This window comes from Mus musculus, chromosome 12, assembly GCF_000001635.26.
Source record: "Mus musculus strain C57BL/6J chromosome 12, GRCm38.p6 C57BL/6J".
Classification (NCBI taxonomy): domain Eukaryota; kingdom Metazoa; phylum Chordata; class Mammalia; order Rodentia; family Muridae; genus Mus; species Mus musculus.
In genome coordinates this window covers 44586928-44610927 of record NC_000078.6, presented here as the reverse complement: position 1 = coordinate 44610927, position 24000 = coordinate 44586928, and the positions used below count along the sequence as shown (strand labels likewise).

The window sequence follows — 24000 nt, the reverse complement described above, 5'->3', positions numbered from 1 at the left end:
TGCTTGGTTGTACGGAAGATTGCTCAGCTCAGAAGACCTGACACAGCTAATCAAATTGTTTTACAGAATTTGCTGGGCCTGAATGAAGCTAAGGTCCCAATGCCCAGTAGAGCCTACTCAGGCTGCCAATGCCCTGTAAGGACAATGAGTGGAGCCTGCCTGCATAGACACAGAGGATGTGGAAAACCATTGTGACAGCAAGGATGACAGCTGCCAGGGAGAACCACCAAGGATTAGCTGTTGAGGATCTTTAGTAATCCACTTTCCCAATTTTTCCTCGTGATGGAGGAGAATAAGAAGGTGTTGGGAGCCATGCAAGAGGAACAGCAAATCAGCTTTAGAACTCGTGAAGTGCAGCCCACACTTGATGGTAGCGCCATCACGATGGGTACTCCTCGGAGAGGCAGAGCCCGGAGGACTCCGTGCTGAGGATGCCATGCCGTCGTGCAGTTTTGCTCTGCTTGCTGCCCTTCAATACTCTCTGAGTTGTGTGAAAATTCTAAGGGGGCTTCCAGCTCCTCACTGGGCAGCCCTGACGACAATAGTGATTGATCTTTTTCAAGCATGGCAGTTGGAGCAGAGTAATGATTTGATAACCACTCTTGGGAAGAATTTAGAAATGTAGATTCTTAGCCATGACTACCACCCTTAGAAAGAATTTGGAGATGAAGATTGTTAGTAAAGTTAGGTTAAGATGTTTTTGTCAATGATTCTGATGTAGAAAATCTTAGGGAGCAATTTGAAGTTCAGAGAGGCACAATCTTGATAGTTAGGATTTTTTGTTTTGTTTTGTTTGAAGGCTGAGTACAAGAACAAGGGCAATCTGCCTGGGAGTTACTGCTGTGCCTTTCTTGCTAAAGCTGGGCTGCTGACCAAGGTGATGGTTAGGTTTTTGTACTCATTTTGCCCTTGACTTTCTGATATGATTTTAAAATATTTTTAATCAGTAGATACACATGCTGAGGATTTAACGTAAAAAAAAATGACAAATTGTTTTTTATATATAAAAGTTTAGATTTGTGATTATTATAAGATTTTTATAATATTACTTTTTACGATAAATAATAAAATAATCAATCCTTTCTTTATAACCACAAATTGTAGCCTGCCAGTAAGAGAACTTGACAAGAAAATTACCTTGCTGGCTTGTACTTTGTTAATCTATAACAAGGTGCTTGGTTATCAATGGATGTGAGCTCTTGGGAATGGTTTGGTTTTTTTTCACTTGTAATATGTAAAATGTTTATTTGTGGGAGGGAGCGTATTGGGGAACTTGTCTTTTCTGATGTATACTCATTGTAATAATTCACTAGAGGAAAAATAGGTTCTGATTATATTACTATTTCTATACTATTTGAAAGATTTTGCTGGAATATATAAACTGTGGGGTTAAAAATAAAGTTGTTGAAGCCTGCTCATTAGATCTTTGCATCATCTGCCAAATGTATATATGTGTATGTAAGTAGAGTGGTTGGAGCTTTGCGCTATTCGTCCAATGTGTGGATGTATGAATGTGTATGTACATATGTATGTATGTATGTATGTATGTATGTATGTGTGTATATGTGGAAAGTTGGAGCTTATTGAAGCTTGCTTCATCCACCCAGTGTGTGTGCCAGTGTGTGTGTGTGTGTGTGTGTGTGTGTGTATGATATTTCCCTTCCTTTCTATTCTTTTTTTTTTTTCACCAGCCACAAAGAATTTTTTTACGACCCCCAAGGAAGTTTTTCTGGTGACCACTACCTCCCACAACTGCCCCCCAGAGCAGAGAGCATTTCACTGGCCTCGATTAATCCCAGACTCTATGCCCTGCTTCTCTTTACCCTAAGATGTCAAAGCTGGTCTTTGACAAGAAGGTCCATGCAGCCCAGGCCTGAGGCTTTCCTGTGCCAACCCACCTTGGAATCTGCCTCTGAGTGCCCCAGTTAGAGGGACAGAAGTAGATGGAGATTCACGGCATTTCAGGGAAAGTGAGCATTCAGGTTCACCCGTTCATTTTGATAATTCTCATAAGCATTTAAAAATGAATCTCAATATTTGCGCTAAAATGTACTAAGATTTTATGTTGTTAATATCTCTCCAGCCCCAGCTGTGCCATTTCCTTCTTTTCTTTCCTTTTCCAGGGTTCCTCTTCTCCCTCTCTTCTGTGTTACTTTTCTTATGCCACACAAATACAAATTTCAAGCTGGCCTCCAACTAGCTATATAGTCGAATGATCTTGAATTTCTCCTGATCTACCTTCTTAGTGTAATCCATCGGGGATCACAGCTATGCCTCCACGCCTAGTCCTGTGGTGCTGATGTGCTAACCCAGAGCCCTGTGCTTGATGGGCTCCACCAACTAACTAAGTTATTCCCTTGGACCAAGCCATGTGTTTTCTGTATTAAGAACATTAATATAGTCAAACAATAGAGGACTTGGCAGACTTTTGAGAGAGGTTCTAACACATCATTCTTTCACAAGGAAAGTAAAATCTAGGGAGTCAAATAACACAGCTAAAGCCACACACCAGTCTACATCGACCCTTTATCTTCCCAACTCTCATGACTCATGGTAGCTGGTCAGGTTTCTTTAATAGATAGTTCTAGAACATTAAAAGTTTGAGTAGAAGAAGTAGGCTTAGCAAATAATATAATCCCTACATAGATGCTGAGCTAGATACTAAATTGTTCTTGTTTTATTGATGAAGAAACTATGGCACAAAAAAGGTTGAATAACTAGCCCGTAATCAATATATAACAACAATTTATTCCCCTGAGATGAAATGAGGCTGAAAGAAGGGGGAATGTTCACACATCCCTGGGAACACAGGTTGAAAGTCTTGGGAAGCCTGGCCATTGTCTCTTGTGTCACAACTTAGACAGGAACAGGCAGGTCACACAGCCTGCCTGGCCATTGCCTCTTGTGTCACAACTTGGACAAGAACAGGCAGGTCACACAGCTTCTGGAAATGCCCCTCACTTTGTTTTACATGGATCCACTTCTGAGTGGACTCCTGGCCCTTCTAGTCTGTCTTTCCATCTTCTCTAATTCTCAGGTTTTTCTGGCTTTGTTCTTCTTGCCATAGCGGAGAACCTTGGCCTCACTTCCATGGCTTAATGTGCTGACCACTGTTTGAGCTACATTTTCTCCAGAGCACAATTCTGTTGCTTAGGATGATGCTGAATATTCACTCCCAGAAGGCACTGTTAGAAAAGCCAATGGGTCATGTTCAGTAATTAATATGGAGATAGGAAATGAGAACAGCAGAGAGAAGGAAAAAAGGTAAGGAACAAGATTTTCAAAACTTTCTATTCTCTCTCTCTCTCTCTCTCTCTCTCTCTCTCTCTCTGTGTGTGTGTGTGTGTGTGTGTGTGTGTGTGTATGTGTGTGTGTGCATGCACGCACATGTGGGGGGTGCTGCAGGACATGTTGGGTGTCTTTCTTTCATTTTTCCATCGACACCATTCACATTGTGTTTTGAACCTAGGTCTTCTTCTAGCTTGGGGCTTGCTGATTAGGCAAACTGGCCAGCCCGAGATCCTCCGAGATCCCCCAGTCTTCACCTCTCCAGCACTGGGATTACCACCATGGGTGCCCCCATATTTTTGACTGTGGTCTGTAGAGACTGACCTCAGCAACTCAAGCTTGCACAGCAAATACTTTGGTGACTGACCCTCTCTCAGGGTCAGCTTTAAGCATGTCTGCATGGAGCAAGTCTACTTTCTGTACCTATGGACTCTCTCCCTTGGTCTGCAGGCATGATTCCTCCTCTAGGATTTGCCATCACTGGGATGATGCAGCAAATGTGTTTTCAGAGCAGAACTCAAATGCAACTTGACACAACCTCTACCTACCGTAGTCTTGGTACAGATTCCAGTCCTCAAAAAGCAGCCACCTTCTCTCTGTGGCCTATATCACTATAGGACATAGTTGATAGATATCTACTGTATCATGGAACTCTCACATACAGGTCAGTACAAAACAGGGATCCTCCAAAGCCACTTATGCATACCTACCTTGTCCTGTCTTGTCTTGGATAGTCTTTGGACCAAGATGTTATTGGCCTTTAGACACAGCAAGCTTTCATTCTGAAGGACTATCCTTTCACAACTAGACAGACATGAAGGCCCACTCTCTATTTTGAACATTATGCTTTTACTTTATGTAGCTTAGATGACATGATGAACAACTTAAAGGGAGAAGGAATTTATACTTTGGAGTCAGACACAGCTGAGTTCATGCGATAGACCTCTTCTACAGCTGTGTGATCTTTGAGAAGAAAAGTGATGTTGTCTCACAGGCTGGTAAGAGCATGAAATAGATGTAGTGCACACATTGCCTAGCATGGTGCTTGAATTTAACAGGCACTGAAGGCAAGCATGCTGTTCTTTTGTTTCTCTCCATCCTACCATAGCAATTTCATGCTAAATAAAAAGGACGAAATGCTGAAAATACAAAGCAGGTAAACACTGCAAGGCTGCTTGCATTTGTGAACAGTGGAAGATTGTAATTTGCTAAAATTATTTCTTGGTGTTCTTCGTCTGCCATAAAACATGAGCCACCAGTCTAAATGTCTTAAACCACAAACATCTATTTTCTCAGGATGCAATTTATTTTGTTGGAGGCTAGAAATATCAGATCAAGGAGCTAACTGGTTGTTCCTAGTGAGGGTTCTCTTCTTGGTTTGCAGGTGGTCTCATTTTCTCTGTGCCTTCACATGGCTAAGGGATACGGACAGAGACAGGAAGATGGAGAGGAGAGGAGGTGGGGGGGGGGGAGAGAGAGAGAGAATATGAAACAAACCAAAGAGAGGCCCACAAAAAGAGACAGAGAGAGGGAGATGGAGGAGGGTAGAGTAGATTAAGAAGGTAGAGTAGGGTAGGGAGAAGAAAGAAGAGAAGAGAAGAGAGGAGGTGCTATAAGGGGAGGGAAGAGGAAGGACAAAGAAGGGAGAGGAGAGGAGAGGAGAGGAGAGGAGAGGAGAGGAGTGGAGATACTATTTGTAGACAGAGTAATGTGGGTTTCACAATCCTTGTGTAGCCTGGAGAATGAGGAGTGGGTCATGCAGGTACCTAAACAAATAACCTCCAGGAAGAGACAGAAATAAATGGAGATTACTTTTGAGATGTCAATTAGCTCTCACTTAGATGGGAAACTGAAAGCTGAGAGACAGGATTCTGCTTAGAAAAGGCCAGGGTGGTTTCAGGAAGGAGTAAGAACCAAGGTAAAAAAGTCCAACTCCAGAAAGGAAGGCTCCAAAGGTGGCCTGTCCCAGAGCGAGAACCGAGAAGGTCTCTCTCAACCACAGCAAGCTTGCTGCGCGTACCCCAGATGTAAAAGTGGGAGTAACTCCTGTCAGGCACAGACCTTGAGGACCAGGTCGGAAGTTGACTTGAGAACACAGAAGTGACAACTGCATGAATGAAAATCAAATATTACTTCATTTTTAAGATGGGCTTGTTGATCATGGACTTAATTGCCATCCGTACTTGGGTTCTCAAATTTCACTTCATTTAGATCCTTGAGGCTACCCAGCCAGGAACGTCTACATATGTTCTGTATTCTTAGCCTGACCTACAACACCATACACAACCAATCAGGTAGTGGGAAGAAGGCCACCACAGATTTCTCAAAATACAGACATGGTTCCTCACATGAAGACAAGGCAGAACTAAGAGCCCCACCCACCCACCCACCCCACTCCATCTTGGGGTAAGCAGACAAAAGAAAGAGAGAGAAGAAGGGGAGAAGTCACTTTTGTCCAGTTTATTTTCCTTTCAAAATCAACTTTATTGAAATACAACATATATAACAAAGCACACTTACTTTAAGCATATAGTTTTGGGTCCTGATGAACAAATACCCCTATAACTATCTTCACGATTGAAATGCGGATTCCTCCTTATCCATTTAGATGAGCTCTCTTCGAATCTCAGCAGGAAATCCCTCTGCACACTCCACTCCCCAACAGTCATACATCTGCTCTCTGTCCTTGTAAGGTAGCTCGACCTGCCCCAATGTTTCACGTGAACAAAACCTCTGTGTCTGGCTCTTTTCACTCAGTGGCAGAGACACTTGTACCGAGGGTTTGTACTTACTGTTGATTCATGGTCTCAAAGTGCTACACATTTTAAAATTTGTATAGCCACTAACTTATTATGGGCATTTGAACTATTTGAAGTTTGTTGTTGTTGTTGTTGTTTTTCTGTTATGAAGAGTATCTGATTTTGTCCTTTAATGTCAAAGCTAAGTCATTCCTATTCCTACCAATTGGAGCAGTCAGGGAATATGGTTCTACCAAGCGATGGTACTATTCTGGGGGAACACCTGGAGTTGATGGCCTTGCAGCATCCTTGAGGAAACAGGAGGCAATGGATCTATGATGTGGGGATGTGATCATCCGCAAACCTCATTTATAGGTAACTCTATTCACTCTTTAGACCAATATAAGCTTTACTGAGTTGTAACATGATACAATAATTCACTATAACTATAAAACTCAAGAATATTTTCATACTCCAGGACGAGCGCTCACACCAATTTGAAGTTAATCTTTGCCTCCACCTCCTTCAGCTAGAGACACCAATTTACCTCAGGTTTGCACAGGTTTGCCTTTTTGGACAATCAAGTAAATTAGAATATCAGTCTTTGTGCTTGACTTTTAAATTTTAATGTTTTGGGGGGTTTTTGCACTGTTGCATGCATCAATCCGTCATATAACCTGCCAAATAGTGTCCCGTCTGACTGCATCTATGGCAACTATGCCTGTGATATACTCACTCTGTTCGGCCGCCCGTCTCGGGGCACTTTCTAGCCACTGGGGTTGTTTTCTACATGTTATGGTTGATGCTTTTTGAACATGTATGTACAAGTCTATGGCTAGACGTAGGTTTTCATTTCTCTTGGGTCTAGACTTATGAGTTGAATATGGTCACATAGTAAATTTATATTCAGTTTTTTTAAAAAAAGTGCTAAACTCTTTTCCAAAGTGGCTGGACCATTTTATATTCCCATCAGCAATGTATAAGGGGGTCTATTCTCTCTAGATTCACTTTATGTGGAGAATAGAAGAGAATTTGAAATCCACCCTTGGGCTGTGTTGAGGAAGTTATTTAAAATACTGTTCCCTGACTATTTGCACAGTAGCACAGGAGAATCTTGTCAACACCAATTTCCACTTGGGCTACACATTAGAATCATCTGTGATTTTTCCTAGTGATGGTCAAACCACAGTTCAGATAATGAAAATAAAGACTTTGTGAGCTGGGTGAACAGGAATTGAGTTTTTAATACAGGCAAGTGATTTCAATGCGACAGCTGATAGTGTCTGATGGAAAGAGTCTGTTTTGTTGTTGAGTGTTGAGTCACCTGCTGAGATCGTGAGCCACACACTTAGAGCTGAAGAAAGACTCAGTCTACAGGGCACACTGAGAGGGACTGCGGGATTTTACAGCCATAGAAGGAACAGAGGATGTACATTCTGGCCAGTGGTGGCTTTTACAATTATCCTCATATACTTCTCCTGCTATTATTTCAACCATTTTAACCATGAAACTTGGAGGACAGCTGATAACTGAAGCACTGACGACTAATGCAAGAGCCTGTTTGTCTCTGAGACACCTGAGTTGTTTGAAAGTCGGTAGACAGCCAGGAGAGAAGAGACAGGGGTGACTAATGGGTGGGCATCTGTCAGGGGGGAGGTGTCCAGACCCAGGCATAAATATCTGACATTTGCTTCTGCAATCATCTTTTCCTCACTTCAACCTCAACACAACTTCCTGCTCTGCAGAGACATGGAGCGCCTGGTAACTGGTCTCCTGCAGAGGGCGCTCTTCTGCTCCTGGGCACTACGTTGAGAGTTTCTGGCTCATATGTCATCCTAATTCCTCTAGCTCATGTTTTTCCCAGCAATTTCCTCTGGGCCCCATGGCTTAATCTTGTGCTCTTAATCGTAGAGGTTCCTTGACCTACTCCTCAATTTTCATTGCTTCTTGACTAAAGGCAGATGCTTGTCACATGATCCTCAAACCCAGCAGAGCCTGGCCTCTGCATCTAGGCGAGCATGGTGACCTTGCTTGCCAGCTTTGTCCCCTTGGCCTTTATGGCTTCTCCTTGGCTTTCTCCTATCAGTGCACACTTCCTTCCTCAGAGGTAGACAGCACTCCCACTACCGTTTGTTTATGCTTTCCCTTCGAGCTCTAAGTGAGGACTTGCACCCATGCAGGAAGCTGACTGATTATAGCTGTCTTGAAACACGAGGCTCCAGGCCCCACACAGCGGGACTCAAACCTGGCTTGTGTTTGTCCCTAGCAAGCGCTCGGATTGTTTTGTTTTGTTTTTGTTTTGTTACTAGGACACACAGGATTAAACTAGAAAGGCATATTAGACACGATCTGCCCCATCATTGTCTGACTGAGGAGACAGATGTGGAGTGAATGACGAGAGGAGGCGTTCCTGCACACACACTGCTGACTGATGGTGGGGTTGGAATATGAATCCTTCTTCTCTCTTACACTGATCTTTCCACCCCACTGAGCCACTATTCAGTACAAATACTGCAGTGATATTCTCTGCTTTTCTCTCCCCGTCTCCTAAGTGGAATCATATGAGCTGAGGGTAGTATTTAAACTACTTTTGTGTGTGTTCTAGTCAATAATAAAATGTCAAACCACTGGTGGCAGACAAAAATAGCATCATTAAAGAAAGGAAGTGAGGCCATTTTAAGGACTCCCTTCCTTTATCCTCTCTCTCTCTCTCTCTCTCTCTCTCTCACACACACACACACACACACACACACACACACACACACGCACCTATACCTGACAAACATGGCCACTGGACTGGAGGCAACTCTTCCCTGACACACCTAGGCTCAATCAAGAGAAAAAACTATGCAAAAGGTTCACACAGTCATGCAGTCGCTGGGGAGAGCTGCAATCTCATTTCCCTAGTACGAACAGGCGATCATTTTCTGCACCATCGGGTCATCATTTAATTATCCAAAACCGATCCAGCCAGGGTCATTAGCCTGCTTTCTCTAGCAAGTTTCTTCGACGCAGGATAAAGCACAGGCGCCCTCTGGTGGTCAGCTGCGGAAACATCTCAAGCGGAAGTGACTCATTTTGTGACTGAAAATCCCTGAGTTCTTAGACTCCCCTTACCTCGAAAGTCCTTAAAACCCAATGAAGAAGATGGTTTATAAAGGTTTATAACTACAAGATTTTTTCTGAGGTCATGCTTAAAGTTTCAAAGTTCCTGTTGCCACGGAGCCGTGTCATGATGTAGAGTGAGGCTAAGGTTTGTTAATTTGGCCCACAGTGAGGACAGAAGGGAGGGTCCGAGAAAGCAGCCAACATGTCCTCTGTGAGAGGAATTCTGAGCTCTCTCTCTATGGCATCTCCGATTCACTTTCATAGCATGCTGTCTAAATAACTCTGAGAGCACAAGGCAGGTAGTTCTCCTGGATGCACTGCTGGGACCAGGGGTCAGTGACCAAGGGGCAAGTGGTGGAATGTGGATAATTGCTAGGCTTGGATGGAGACAGAAGAATGAAGGTGGAGAAAAGGAAGCAGATGACATATTTGTAATATGTATGAGTGTTCAAACTCTCATCATGTAGCCATGTTAAGAAATATAAATTGACCATGGCTGAGTAGCGAGGAGGTCCCACTGGTTGTATGGACAGGGCACCAGCAGTTGGTCTATTGTGAGACTCGACAAAGGAACCAGATTTGTTCACCTGTTTTCAAAGGACTCTTGCTATCTATTCCTGCGTAACTAGCCCTAACCTTTGATTTAAAAGTTCCTGATTTCACCGGGCGGTGGTGGCTCACGCCTTTCCCAGCACTTGGGAGGCAGAGGCAGGCAGATTTCTGAGTTCCAGGCCAGCCTGGTCTGCAGAATGAGTTCCAGGACAGCCAAGACTACACAGAGAAACCCTGTCTCGGAAAAAAAAAAATAATTCCTGATTCTAATTCTTATTTTTACGTTGGCGATAAAATCCAAAGTCTTTTAAAAACGAAACAAAATTGTCAGAATTTGTTCAAAAATCTTTGGAAGTACAGGTTTGAAGAAGCTGAAACTGAGGAGAGCTGGGCTGTTTACCAGTCCCTTTTCAGATGGAAGTCCAGAAGCATTGTGCTGCCGGGTACACCTGCTACACACCCACCCTCCCCCCACCCCCCCCCCCAGGAACATGACTAAGTACAAGGAGTGGGGGGGGGGGCTTTAAAACCACACTCAATTTTTCATTTTTAATAGAAAATCTGTAGTTATCTACAGGCGTGACTTCTTCATGCACAGAGAAATTTAGCATCCATAGTTATAGATGAGCAGAGACTTCACATTTGTCTTTCACTGAAGGCATTGATGACTTGAAAGGAACTTTTGTCTTTGTGCTTTGTTATGTTGAGGCAAGCCTGTGTGTTATTTTGTATTTTCAATCGATAGGCTAGTTTGTGGAGAGTGAATATGAAAAGATGAGAGTATTTAGGGCCACTTCATTTGGGGAATCACTTTAAAACAAGCTTTACCTGTACACATCAAAGGTGTCAGGTGGCAAACCCTAATGTACTCCATTGGCAAAACACTGAGGCTTTCAGCCAGCAACAGGCTGAAGAAAGGGGTGGGGGGCACGGAGTTCACTATTTCAGTTTCACAAACAAAAATAGAGTGGGGAAAAAAATTAAATCCGAAACACCACGAAAGACATTTGGATGTTTCCTCGTCCCACATACTTACTACATTCATCAACTAGCCTGCTTCTCACACAGGAGAACATAAACATTGATTGCATGTTTATTTGCACGTAATACCTATGAGCATATAGCTTCTACACTCTAAGTATATTTACAAATTCAACAGAATACCTACATATAAAAGGCTTTACTTAAAATTAAACTTGATGCAAGTTATGAGAAACCAATTTATTGGCAAATGAAACTGAGCATCCCTTCAACCATAGGTGGTCATAGGTTTCTATATTGGAGGTAAGCCATTTCACACACATTGTTTATGGCTATGATAGGATATAGTATTGTTCTTTAGACTCGAGGTGTAATCTCTTTGACTGCTGGCCTAATTAAGCACTGGTCAGGTTTCTCAGGTTCTGGAGTGTGCCTGTTGCAATTTGCATACACGTTGCTGAATGCTGCGGAATTTGAAAGCTTGTCTAGGCAGAGTGAATCATTTAGTACTTTAGGCATGCTGTTGTACGCTTTTACTTCTGCAATCATTGGGTTTTCTATCCATTTCCAACCATACCATTTTTTCCTTTTTTCAACTTGACTTGTTTGGCTAGAAACCACAAAAGACAACAAAACCATCCTGTACACCCGACAATGACAGAGCTTTGGAGGCCTGATATTTGTGTGGGGAACACCACTTCAAATAAAGTTGTTCCTATGCTCCCAGTTTCAGTTCGAATTATCTCTGCCTTGGAAAAGTTCCTTTCCAACAACAGTAGCGTAGGATGAAGTTGCCCACACTGGCTGATACAGAGTACAGGAGTCAGGGAATGCTAATTGTCTGAAGGCACTGCGTGTGTCTTGCCCTGCATTTTCTGAACTAAAATTTAAAATTTCACTTGAGAGCTTTGACTTCAATTCTTTGAGTAGGGCACAAATGCCAGCAGGTGTCACAATACGCAATGTTTATGCCCCCCAAAGGACTGAACGCAGATAGTATAGTAAGTGGGACTCTGCTGCTGTGACACCCGGAAGGATAAAAAGCCTAGGAAGGTCCGGGAGCAAAGAACAGGTTTCAGAGTCTCAGCGAGCATTAGTGGATGCAACTGTCATAAGTAACTCATGTAGCAAGTATATACTGTACACACTGTTCCTAATAGTCTCTCAAAAAGACTAACACCAGCTAGACATAGTCACGAGTTTAACAACAATGTCCACAGAGACATTGAAGCTCTAGAGAACACTACAGCAACACTCTTCACAATGACAACGGAATTCATATTTAGGGATCAGCTGAGGATAGTGCCAACAAAGTACCCAACCACATCGCAGTCACATACACAGGTGTGTCCTCTGTGCAGCATGTCTCATGCATCGTATTGAACTGGATCCCGCACAGGGAATAATGTAATCTATTGATGATGTTGTATTTCTTTTTAATCAGTTCCAAGGAAATTGAGAAAAACCCCACTCTGAACAAAAACGTATGCACTTTGCACCCCAGTTCATATTAATGTATCATTTGACTGAGTCATGTTCTTGCTCTGGTCTCATAATACTCATATACCGCAGAAAACATTCTTTCTACCCATATGTCCGTAGTATGAGAGGGATGACAGGTGTTCAGGAAAACCATTCCAGAGAGATTAGACATTGGCACAGAGCTTAAAGACTTAAACAAAGGAGTTCATTGCGTTGACAGGAGAAGGGGCCTCTGAGCTTTCATTTCCCTCTGCTGGCTCTTTCTCTTTCTTACCACTGTATTGGCCAATAAAGGAGCCATCCTCGTTGAATTGGCCGTTCACCCCCTCTCCATAGTCAACCAGACTATCATCGCTATCTTCTTTTTTCACAGTCCTGTCTGAAGGTGTTCGACTTCCTTTTTTCAAAGGCTTGTGATCTTCTGCATCACTGGGGGACAGGAAATAAAAATTTTGGTAAGACAAGCATTTAAGTAAAGCGCCTTGTTTTTTGCAGATCATGCATGCAAATTATGAAAAAGCATATGGAGGCCTGAGCTCCTGCAGCCAAAGATAACTAACTGCCAGTTGGACTCCAGGGACTAGGGTGGTACTGGAATGGAAGTCAGGCGCAGAAGTGGTTGGATCATGTCTGCAGCAGAGCAGGTGACTTTCTGATTGTACATGCTAATTTAAATGAAAGAGTCTGATGCCTGATTGGAAGGCAATTTGGAAAGATGAAAAGCATTACCGGGGCATGGCAGGGGGTTAAGGATAGCTCAAATCAACACTATCTCGATTCAAAGGAGCAGTGCAGAGCTCAGGACAGTCAGAGTTAGTGTGTTAAACTGTGTGATTTCTCTGATTCCTTGGATGTGAATGGAGCATGATTGTGGTTACATGTGATACATGGATTGTTTTTCCTCACGCAGTAGGAGAAGCAAAATCTTGCAGTTTGAATAATTTTGTTACTGAATGCAGGCCAGATTTGTGAACTTCTGCCTTACCTTTCAAAAGACCTAGAAATCCATTAAAAGGAGGCAGAGGAAACAAATGAGAACAGCCTAAGAAGAAAAGCACAGTCCTTACACTGGGAGGTCACACTATTATTATTTTTTTTTCCTGAAGAGTTTTTGGTCAATAGGTAAACATTTATTAATTTGGAAAGAGAAACACTTCAACTTCAAAGCACTATATTTAAACCATAAATGGCATGCCCACAAACCCTAAGGGGTCTCTGAGTGCTTCTAAATTCACAAAAGTCAATGTTTTCTGTTTCTTGACTCTCCTCTGGGCTATGCACACACTGAGGGGGTCCATCGTATGCACTTCAGCACAGCATTACAGGTGTCTATTATTACTTTGCTTATTTCTCTGTTGAATCCGTAAGCACAACTCATGGAAGCCAAGGAGTATCTATGGTGTGAAAGAATATCCCCTAACATGGCCCAACTTGTCATTGAATTTAATATCATCCATTAGCATGGGCACACTGGCTGACTCCTTGACTCCTTTTGGGGGGGGGGGCGGAAATAATTTTAAAATATTTTGTAGTAGGTGAGATAGGAATGATATACAGTACTGAACACAAAGCATTGGTGTAGTCGATATGACAAAGAGGTCACACTAAGTGCAATGTTTTAACAGCAGTTGACACTAAGATCACTGCTAAAATTTTTTTTTCTAGTCAAACTACAAAGACTTAAAGAAAAATGTCTGTCTCCTTCAGTGATACTTCCTACTAGAAGTCTCTTGTTCTTCTTTCTAAGAAGAATGTCAAAACTTGCATGTGCTGTCAAAATGACTTGTTCCAATAGTATACAAGTACATGCTGCAGTCTGAGCAACCTATAGAACTTAGTGAAATCACAGGTCATTGGGGTGGCCTGTTTAGGGTGGGGACATTTTAGAGGACATAACACCCACAAAACCCAGCTTATTATAAGGACAGCATATATGACATCTTTGATAAACTTCTATACTTTGCTTGAACACCTCTGCATATACTCCTGAAGAGTTCAATGATAAGCAGAATTTTGCCACTTGGGTTCCACCTATTCCGTCATAGGACAGATCCATCACGTCATGTATTTGATTTAGTCATCTATCCAGTCTTCCCCTCACCTGATGTTTAGTGAGTGCCTGCTCTAAGGTTGATGTCATTCTAGGTGCTGGGGACATAACAACAAGCAACCCAGATTACAATCAATGTGGTAAAGAAAATTAGTTATGACAGGTGATCAGTACTTGAGTAAAGAGGACAGAAGGAGCTAGAAGCAAGTAGAGAGGGCTGATACAAGCTATCTAGGAAGGACTTATTTAAAAGTAGCATCCGATCAAGGATCTAGAGTGAAGTAGGCATGAGGATGACTGGTAACAAGAGCAATGATGGCAAAAGCAACAAGCAATACAAGTGCTCCGAGATAGGGGCATGCCTGGAATGGTTTAGAAAAAGCAAGGTGCTTGCTGTGGCTGGAACTGAAGGAATGAGTAAGAACGAAAGTAATTGGAGTGGCAATGGTAGGTCAGGGGTCCATGGCTACAGAAGAACCTTTGTTTAGGAGATTGAGGCTCTGGGAGTCTTTCCACAGGTGAGCACTGTGGCCTGGCCAACATTACCCTAAAAGCACAGCTCTGCTATCAAGTGCTGATACAGCCTGACCTGGAGAGGAGAGATTGGTAAACCCAGGCAAGCTTGAGCCACACTTATATATGACTTATTTATTGCCTGTGGCTCCTCTGCTACTGCATCAGCAGAATTGCAGAGTTTCAAATAAGACTATGTGGGCTGCACAGTCTAAAACATTTACCAGGGGCTCTTTACCAGTGCAAGGCTCTACACTAAAATTGAAGATTACTTCTGTCATCCAGGGGAGAGATGGTTTGGACTGGGATCGAATGTTGAAGAAGGTTATACAAAATGCTCAGATTTTAGTCATATTTTTGAAAGTAGAGCAAAAGGGACTTTCTGATGAGTTGGTTGGGGAGCAACATGGAAGACGATTGATGTCTGATGTCAATAAACAGCTTGGTATTACTCCTTTTGACCGAGCAGAAGAGCATGCTTGGATGAAGACCTGAAGTTTGTTTTGGGGGAGTTAAAGTTCATATATGTCAGAAGCACCACTTCTATAATAATGTTATAAGACTTTTATGACAATTACATGTAAGATTTAAAAAAATGGCACAAGAAGGTGAATCTATAGACTGATACAACTCATGAACATAGGAAAGGAGACTGGACCCATTAAGCCAAATGCAGCCAGCTACTAGAGATGTAATGGAGTAAGTATACCCAAGTTGGGTCAAGTCAAAGAATTCAAGTTTGATTTAGTATGAAAATACATTTCATAAGATTTACCACTTGTACTTTTGTAGAAAGAAAAAAAGAACCCTATGATCATTATAGTAGACTTAGCAAAAATCATACGATTGAGTTCAACACCATTCATGAGGGAAACTTTAACATGCTAGAAAAGGGAAGTATTTTCATTAATTGGGTTAAGGATGCCTACAGGAAAACTACAGTGAACAGAATCGTTGATGGCCAATGTGGAAGTGTTCTGTTTAGAATCAGAAAGAATGGCAAGGGTGGCTGTTATCTCATCTTCCTCCTCTCACTCTTCCTTTTGCTCGTTATCTCTGTGCTTTTGCAGATAGTTCTGTGTGGCCCTGTCTTGCCTAACACTCTCAAACTTTCTATGTAGCTGAAGGTGACCTTGAACTTCTCATCTTCCTGAATTTGCTTCCCAATTGCTAGGAATATAGACATGAGCTACCATACTTGGCTTGTTCAACACTAGTAGTGAAAACTGCCCAGGAATATTGAGCAATGTGATGAGAAAAAGAAATGATACTTTTCACAGACCCATCAAGTTGTTGCTGTTTTCTCTGTATTCTTCACTAGATTATAAACTTCCAATGGAAGACTAAATTCTATTCTGTTTAATAATCCTAAGGTCTGGCATACAGTAGGCACTCAATAAACATCTGTTGGGTACATTCCAAAAATAGTTCAGAAATGCTTTAAAATTTTAACTTACAATTTTTCTTTTTTTTTTTTAATTTTATAATGGCAGACAAAGCCTTGGCTTGTATTTTTCTTTCTTTTCATACTGAGAATACATGTTAGGAAGTTCATTCATTTCTTTCTCAGCAGTGCTTGGTTCCCCACCATGAAATGGTTATTAAAATGAAAATTAACAAATACATTTAACAGTTGCATCTGATTTTCCTGCAGCAACCATCCTACCAGGATCAACCACACAATACTGTTATTGACATCCATGCACCCAGATCTTATGCTTGCACACTGTAAAAGCTCATCAGTATTTACTTTGCTTACAACCAGTTCATATTTGTGAGAACATAAGCCTGAAGCATGTGACAAATGCAACACAACTTTGTATCAGCCAAGCTTTGAACAGGGATAGCAAGCTGGCAACGGGGCTGTGGCAACATGAATGACAAGATTCCCATTGCAAAATCTTCCATTTGAGCAGTGGTAAGTCACAGTTCACATAGCACAGTCATATGGCTCACAACCTAGACTCACTCTTGTTTTAAAGAGAATGCATCTAAAGAATAAGGAGGTACTTACTTAGTTGGCTGCACTGTTTCTTTGATTTTTCTATATGCTAGTAAGGAGGCAGATCCTACTGTCTGTATAATTAAAGAGACAAACAAAGAAAGCTGCAGGCTTCTGAGAGAGGGTAGCTGCTTAGGGGTGGGTGTTGGAGTGAGGGTATAGGGATATAGCATATGAAAAAAAATCAAATTTGGCCATTATGGAAGTTCCATCCCTCTTTGCACTATGATAGTTTATCTGGCTTAGAGCCAACAAGGTAGAATTGTTCCATCCTCAGGCTGGCAAATGTGCAAATACCAAATGGAATGAATTTACATTTCCACAATAGTCCTAATTGTGTGTCAGTGTGAGACCAGCATTATAGTTCATTTTCAGAATGCAGGAGACTAAGAATCATTAGGTGATACAGAGCCCAAAGCTTTTAGACGGTGCAAAGTAGAGAAAGGACCCCGGTGATTTAGAGAAGAGAATAACACTCAAATGTACCATTAAAATAACAACAGCAAAAATCTCCATAAATAGTTGGAACCGTTTTCATATAATTTATGACTCTCAGATTAAAAAGTCTTAAAGGGAAAGAACCAAAGGAAACAATCCCGTGGAAGTGTCTGTAAGCGTAAGGACAAGGTCGCATCGACAACAATGACATCCAAGAATTTGGGAGATGTAATCTCACATGAAGGACCATCCTCACTAACTTTCAATTTCACTCATAATCACACAATGGAAGTGTGCTGTGAAACTTTACTTCCCATCAGAACTTTATTTCCTTTGGCCCTTCCAGGATCAATGTCATTACATGTGTGACAAGTATTTTTGTCTTTGTGCAAATTGGGCTTGTATTCAATAGGCCCAAATGGAAAGTCTCTCTAGCCTGAGAAACTTTAGCCAAAGCCAAAGCCAGCCATCTGAAAACGCTTCACGGGCACAGCAAATGCATGAGTTAACACTGAGACAAAGAAATGTGAGCCGGTCGATGTGGGTATGAGGAAAGGAGCCAAGCACTTGCTATGTACTGCTCTGGAAACAGAGTCATACTGGGAGTTGTTGGGTCACTCAGAGAGCACAGAACTAGGAAAGAAACTTCCAAAGATGTTCTGATGCTTGGAAAACTGTCTTGATGATGAAAATTGAGACCTATATAAATTAAGCATCATATAGGAATCAGAGCTAAATGGCTGAGTTGAAAAAAAGATTAATAGCCTCTTGATTCCCAGCAAGTTCATAAAGCAGAACCTTAAATTGAATCAAGGTTTAGTGCGGTTAGAAGAGTTACCCAAAGTCACATTAGCCTGGGTCTCAGCTTCACATCGATATAATCGCAAACCGACATTTTGAGGGTCTTGAGGGGAGCAGTACATTGCCTTATTTGTTTAAGCATGATAAGAATATGAATCCATCACAATGTGGAGAATGTATGAAGTGCAATGACTTATTTCTAATTCATGCAAATCTATTATTTCCCAGGCTATATTGAAGATGTAACTTCATATCAATAAACAAGGGAGTGGTGCATATCCTGTATGAGGTCATAGCCACAAGAACTTTACAAGGATGTCCTTTAATTTGTATCAGCTCACCTGTGTGCGGGAGAAACAGGTAGAAAAGTGAGTTATACCGGCAAAGGTTTCTATTTCTTCAGGATAAGATGGAGTTGCCCAGGACTGCCCTCATATGCTATGGGAAACTGCTCATAGTGGGTGGGTGCTGCCTAAGGTTATCAAATACTTCCAGGTCCAGAACCAATATCTAACATCAAGATAACCCTCACAAGACATTGTTCTCGTACCATGAGAGCTTTTTGAAACCACATCTTTTTCTGTTGAAGAGAGGAGAAACTTAGGTGCTGAGACACTGGAGGCTAGACCTGCTCACATCTGCATGGATGCTGCTGTGAAAACTCAAACTGAAACATACGCTTTTGCTAAATTAGTTTTATATTTTCTATATTAGCATTAATTGTCTCCTCATGAAACTGACATGAAAATACCAACAATGATCTAGAGGCAGGTAGTAACTGATGCAAATATCTATCTACAAAGGGACATGGAAATCACAGTAGGGGGCCTTTTATTTCACCCAAAAGTATTTTCTTCTAACAAAAATAAAGCACAAACATGAGCTTCAGGCATATTTAGAAGATTACTAAGTTATAAAAACAATTTTATAAATAGAGTTATCACAAGGCACTAAATACACAACTAAATTTACTGCTTTTTAATGATGTCTAAAGTACTCTGTTTGAAAAATCTATAGTATCCTGGTTATAACAGTTTCATTTAAAGGAACTTTAAAAAGGTATATAGCTTATGATAAATGTTTTCCTTAAAATGAAGTTAAATGAATAATGGGTTATTGACACTCTGTGAGTTAACTTGCTATGTGAGTGGCTGTGATAGTTCTTAATAATTAATAGCTTCTAAAGCAACATACTCCTAATTTTTGAATAAAAGTCAGGGAAACAGGTATTGAAATTGCATTTTATTAATCTAAGATTAAAAAGTCTTGGGGCTGAGCACGTAGCTGAGTAGGAACATGCCTGCCTAGTTTGTACCAAGCTCTGAGTTTGAGCCCCAAAACACACATAGCATCCTTTCCCTCTCTCTCTCTCTCTCTCTCTCTCTCTCTCTCTCTCCCCTCCCCCATGGGGGCTCATGACTGTAAGATAGGAGATTATGAATTTGGAGTCGGCCTCGCTTATGTAGTGAATCTCAGGCCCACCTGAAGCACATAATGAGATTCAATCTCAAAAGTAAAACAAAACCAGAGAGAGCAGTCTTTCTAACACTGGTTTTATATATGCATATTTCCTTCACTGGTTGTGCAGTCCTCTTGTAATTCTCACTGCAGCACAATGAAACTGCTAGGCTAAACAACACACCTTGTATCTCTGGAAAGTATAACAGAATGGAAGGTATTCTAACTCTAAACCTATGACTATAATTAATTTTTTTGACGAAGTTTCTTATTTTTGAACGGAATATTTTTTACTGAGAATGTTTTAATCAAGAAGGATGGATGCCTTTAGACATGCTGTGTAGAACTGCCAGGCAGGGCCCACTGCTCACTGGGTCTGTCCTCAGAATCTAATGAGCGTCTGAGGGTAGTGATCAGTGGGGCAGGGAAGGCCTGGCTGCAAGGAACAAGGACTCACCTGTATTCTCCAAACGTCCCATCATCTTCCTTCATGGGCTGGATTTCAGGGTCTGCATGAGCATCCTCCTTTTCTTTAACTGAAAGGTTTGAAGTGGTGGTGTTATCCATTAATCCTGAACTTCCTTGGTAAAAGTTTGCAGGGGTGGGCTGAGACAGGGCAGAGCAAAGATAATCTCTACACAAGTAGATGCTGCACCAGCATGTATCTAATGTGGCCACGAGGATGCTTTGATATTTATTAGATCAGTGCTTATTAGGACATCGAGCTACTTCAGTCTCTTTCCCCCTAACGAGTAAATGATTCTTAAGTTTCTCGATTTTTTCCTGTTTTTCAATCCATGTACTAGTGTATTGATGATAACAAATCATTTTTGTAAATGTATTCTTTTGCAGAGTCTTTTTTAAAAAATTATGTATTTAAGCAAAGGATAAATTGTCAGGTAAAGAAGATGGGTACAAATTCATCAACCATACAGGGACTGTAATGTAATGTCACACAGGTTCTTGTATTCCCTCTGGAAAATAGTACACGCTGCCCTCTGATTCTCCTGTAAACTGGTTCTAGGTGCTACTTCAGTGCTCATAACCCTTTCAGAGTCTAAGGAAGCAGGCTTTCTTGGAGAACTGAGTGTCTTATTTCTCCACATACCCTATGATCCTTGACTATCTGTATGATATAAAGAGGAGTCAAAATGGTTTGACCTGGAAATTTAAAAATATGCCTCTAAGAAGATCCTGTCCCTACTCCTATATCCATCATTCTTTTTACGTTTAGCAACTAATTCTGCATCACTAGAAAGCACTCGACGCCCTCTTACCTGGGTATTTACCACCTTTGTTTCTTCTGATGAAGCAAACAATCAGCAAAATTAAGATGAGGAGAGCAACAGCGCACATTAGACCTATGAACCAGCCTTGGGTCGCGATATCCACTTGCCGGCTTGCCATTGCTACAAAACAAATCAATGGGTTCAGTGGGAATAGGTTAACATCACAGTGAGACCTGTGTTGGTCTCTTCATTAAAAGACAATTGCCACAGTGTATGATATGAGCCTTTAGGTACTTTCACAGGACTCCATATTGGAATCTGCCAATCACCAATGAGAAACCACATACTCAACTATGAAAATCCTTCATTATGTAAAAAAATTGAAATAGAGAAATCTTGATGCTAATAAGATTAAGTGCTACCACACCCTGATAAACACTGATTTACTTCAACTGTGCATTCTCAACAGAAATACATTCCCAAACCAAGTAAAAATCTATTATTTTGGGGGATAAAATGGATACAACTATGATAAGAATATAAAACTGAATTTTAAATACAACAGAATGCATACATCTAACGGAGTATTTTCCCTTCAAAAGAAACTAATATTTTCTTCAGTGTTTTGGAAATCTGTAGAAAAGAAAATGGTCCATGCCAGAAACCTCGTCATAGATAAACACCAGCACTGTGATTTAATGCAACATCTGGATTCTGAATGGAAATCCTGAGAATATGAAGTCTACGGTCAAAGGACTAGAATTTGTTATTGTTTGGGCTCTATTATTCAAAGAACCATAAAATACAGTTTGACCAATAGAACCATTGTTTGGAATAAATGAGCAGTTTTGAAGAGAAAATACTCATTTACATGAATACAGTTCTTTATGTCGCCATCTATTCTGTTTCAGTAAATGATGTGAAACTCTTTATTTAGCTACTCATAATATACAAAGATACTTAGAAAAGTTTAGGTATTATGAATAAGAGTCAATCACATTGGACAAAGTGCAGCATCAGTGGCTATTTAGACATGCCCACAAAGGCTTGTTTAAATAAGTTTGCAGAAATCCTTTACTATAGGCCTTTGTTTTTCTTTTTTAACCATAAGCAACATAAAATGCTTTTTCTCCTTGCTTTCATTTACATGTCTATATTGTGCTTTTAATCTAGTTTTCCCTGAAAGCATTATATCATAGGGTTAGATGTGAGTGATCTCTGAATTCAAAAATAAGCATGGCTATGAAAATCTTAGATTTCCTATATGCAGGGGAATAATATTTTATTGTGTCCTTTTCACCACAGAAAATCCAGGGAAAAAATGAAATGGTTAAAAATCAAGTGTGAGGTGGAATGTAAACAATTCTGGAGATATGTTTAAAAAAATAAAATTGAAAGTACAAATATATATATATGGAATATTAAATGGAGGCCATTAGCCTTTTCCAAATAGTCCCCTGTGACTCATTAGTTAGAGGGCTTTGGAGCTGTATTGTAACCAAGCACATGGAGAATGTGTGTCCAAACTGTTCTAGCTTTCATACACATGCCATAGTGCTGGTGCTGATGCTGGTGATGGTACTGATGATGATACTGGTGATGGTACTGATGATGATACTGGTGATAGTAATGGTAGTGATGGTGATGATGATGATGACGACGATGATGATGGTAGCTAACAACTTAGTCCTCTATGCTAGGAACTTTACTGAAGACAGGATCTTGTTTAACCCTCACAACAGTTTTCTGAGGTAGGCATTATAGTAATTCCAAGGTCAGAGATGATGAGAACAAGAGCTTCACCAAGGGTTGGAAGAGACCTCTGTCTGTCTGTCTGTCCTCTCTGGCTTTGGTTAGTGAACATGGTACTAAGCTACTTAACTGCCCTTATATAATGTATTACTGAAAACATGTCCAGACACCAATCCACAAATGTCTGAACATAAGATAAACTTCCTTGGGGACTTTCCAGGACAGGTAAAGGGTTTGAAAAAGCCATTACATCATCCTTAGCAACAGAGTCTTGCCAAGTTGTGCACAGTCTTTACTGCATGCTTTCTTTCATAACTAAGCCTCAAACAACGTGGCAAAAAAATATTTTAATGATGAGAATCCTTAATTCTGGTTTGCTTAATGGAATTATGGTATGGTTATGAGCAGCTTTAGCATTTATATTTTTCAACAAATCAAATGAGACTGATGAGCTAAAATGTAAGATGCTTGAGTGTTGGTGCTGACACTGTCTTCCATTAAGTGGACACTTTCTGAACTGGATTGCTTCGCAGCAACTACCACTAGGTAACTGCAAAACTGGCTGCTTCCTGAATAGCTGACCAAAGACGTTCATGTTAACATTGAGATTTTGCTTTTATATCAAAGAAAAAAGTATTTGGTATTTCTCCAGTCCACTATTTAAGACTAGCTAATTACAAGTGAGCTGGTATATACATACATACATACATACATACATACATACATACATACATACATACACAGGGACAGACTGACTGACTGACAGACAGACAGACAGACAGACATGAATGAAACTTAGGGGTTTTTCCTTCTTGAATCTGAGTTTGGGAGCGTTTGACTATGATGTGACCCCATAGGCTTGTGTATTTGAACACATGGTCCCCAGCTGGTGTTGCTCTTTTGAGAGGTTGCCATACTTTTGGGAGGTGAAACCTTGCTGAAGGAAAGTGTTCAGTAGAAATGGACCTTGGAGTTTTATTGCCTGGTTCCCCCAATCCTGTATACCTGTTTCCTGGTCTGTCAAGATGTGAACAAGCAGCCTCAGGCTCCTGCTGCAATAGTCACCTGCCACTTCCACCACCATTCTGTCCCCACCATGATGAATGGGACTCTCAAACCACTGGCCAAAATAAATCCTCGCTCCCTTAAATTATGTCTTATCAGGACACAGAAAACAAAAAGCAGCTAACATACATAGGCATTAGTTGAAAAATGAAAGTAGACTTCCTTCTCATCTAGAATTTCTATAGTTAAATCAGATGCATGTGTTGCTTGAACTATCCACAAGGTGATAAATTAAGACATGTAAGGAGTATGTGAATATAAAATAAGTCAGAGCAGTGAGAACTGCCTCAGTGCCTACAAGTTAAGGAACAATCTGCTCTTCTCATTTTGCTTGCTGTGACACGGATAACCTGTGCTGCATGGCGGGGGATCTCCAAGGACAGTGTTCTTTGCTACTCCAAATCACAGAGTGAGACATGTGATTACTATTTTTGAAGCACTCACAAAGCAGGAAAATGTCCTGCCCACTTGAAACAGTTAGCTATAGTTAGAAATGGAAAGAGTGAACTTGAAGAAAGCCTAGAGGGTCAACAGAAAAGCTTT

At 41.0% G+C, this 24000-nt stretch overlaps 1 protein-coding gene across 51 annotated transcripts in view; it reads right to left on the bottom strand.

Moving 5' to 3' along the window:
- Positions 1–5733: 5733 nt before the first annotated feature.
- The window catches only part of Nrcam (neuronal cell adhesion molecule), a 276409-nt gene continuing 258142 nt past the window's right edge, over positions 5734–24000 (bottom strand). For 23 of the 51 annotated variants that reach the window (XM_006515944.3, XM_006515958.3, XM_006515961.4 and 20 more), the window contains 4 exons: positions 20689–20820; positions 19869–19947; positions 13135–13146; positions 5736–12578 (listed from right to left, as the gene is read on the bottom strand). In XM_006515944.3, coding sequence (XP_006516007.1) covers positions 12341–12578; positions 13135–13146; positions 19869–19947; positions 20689–20820 — 461 coding nt within the window. In that variant the 3' untranslated portion in view covers positions 5736–12340. Of the gene's footprint in view, positions 12579–13134; positions 13147–13239; positions 16789–19868; positions 19948–20688; positions 20821–24000 lie in introns of those variants that run through there. The other 28 variants (XM_006515949.3, XM_017315095.2, XM_017315090.2 and 25 more) reach the window with 7 other exon arrangements.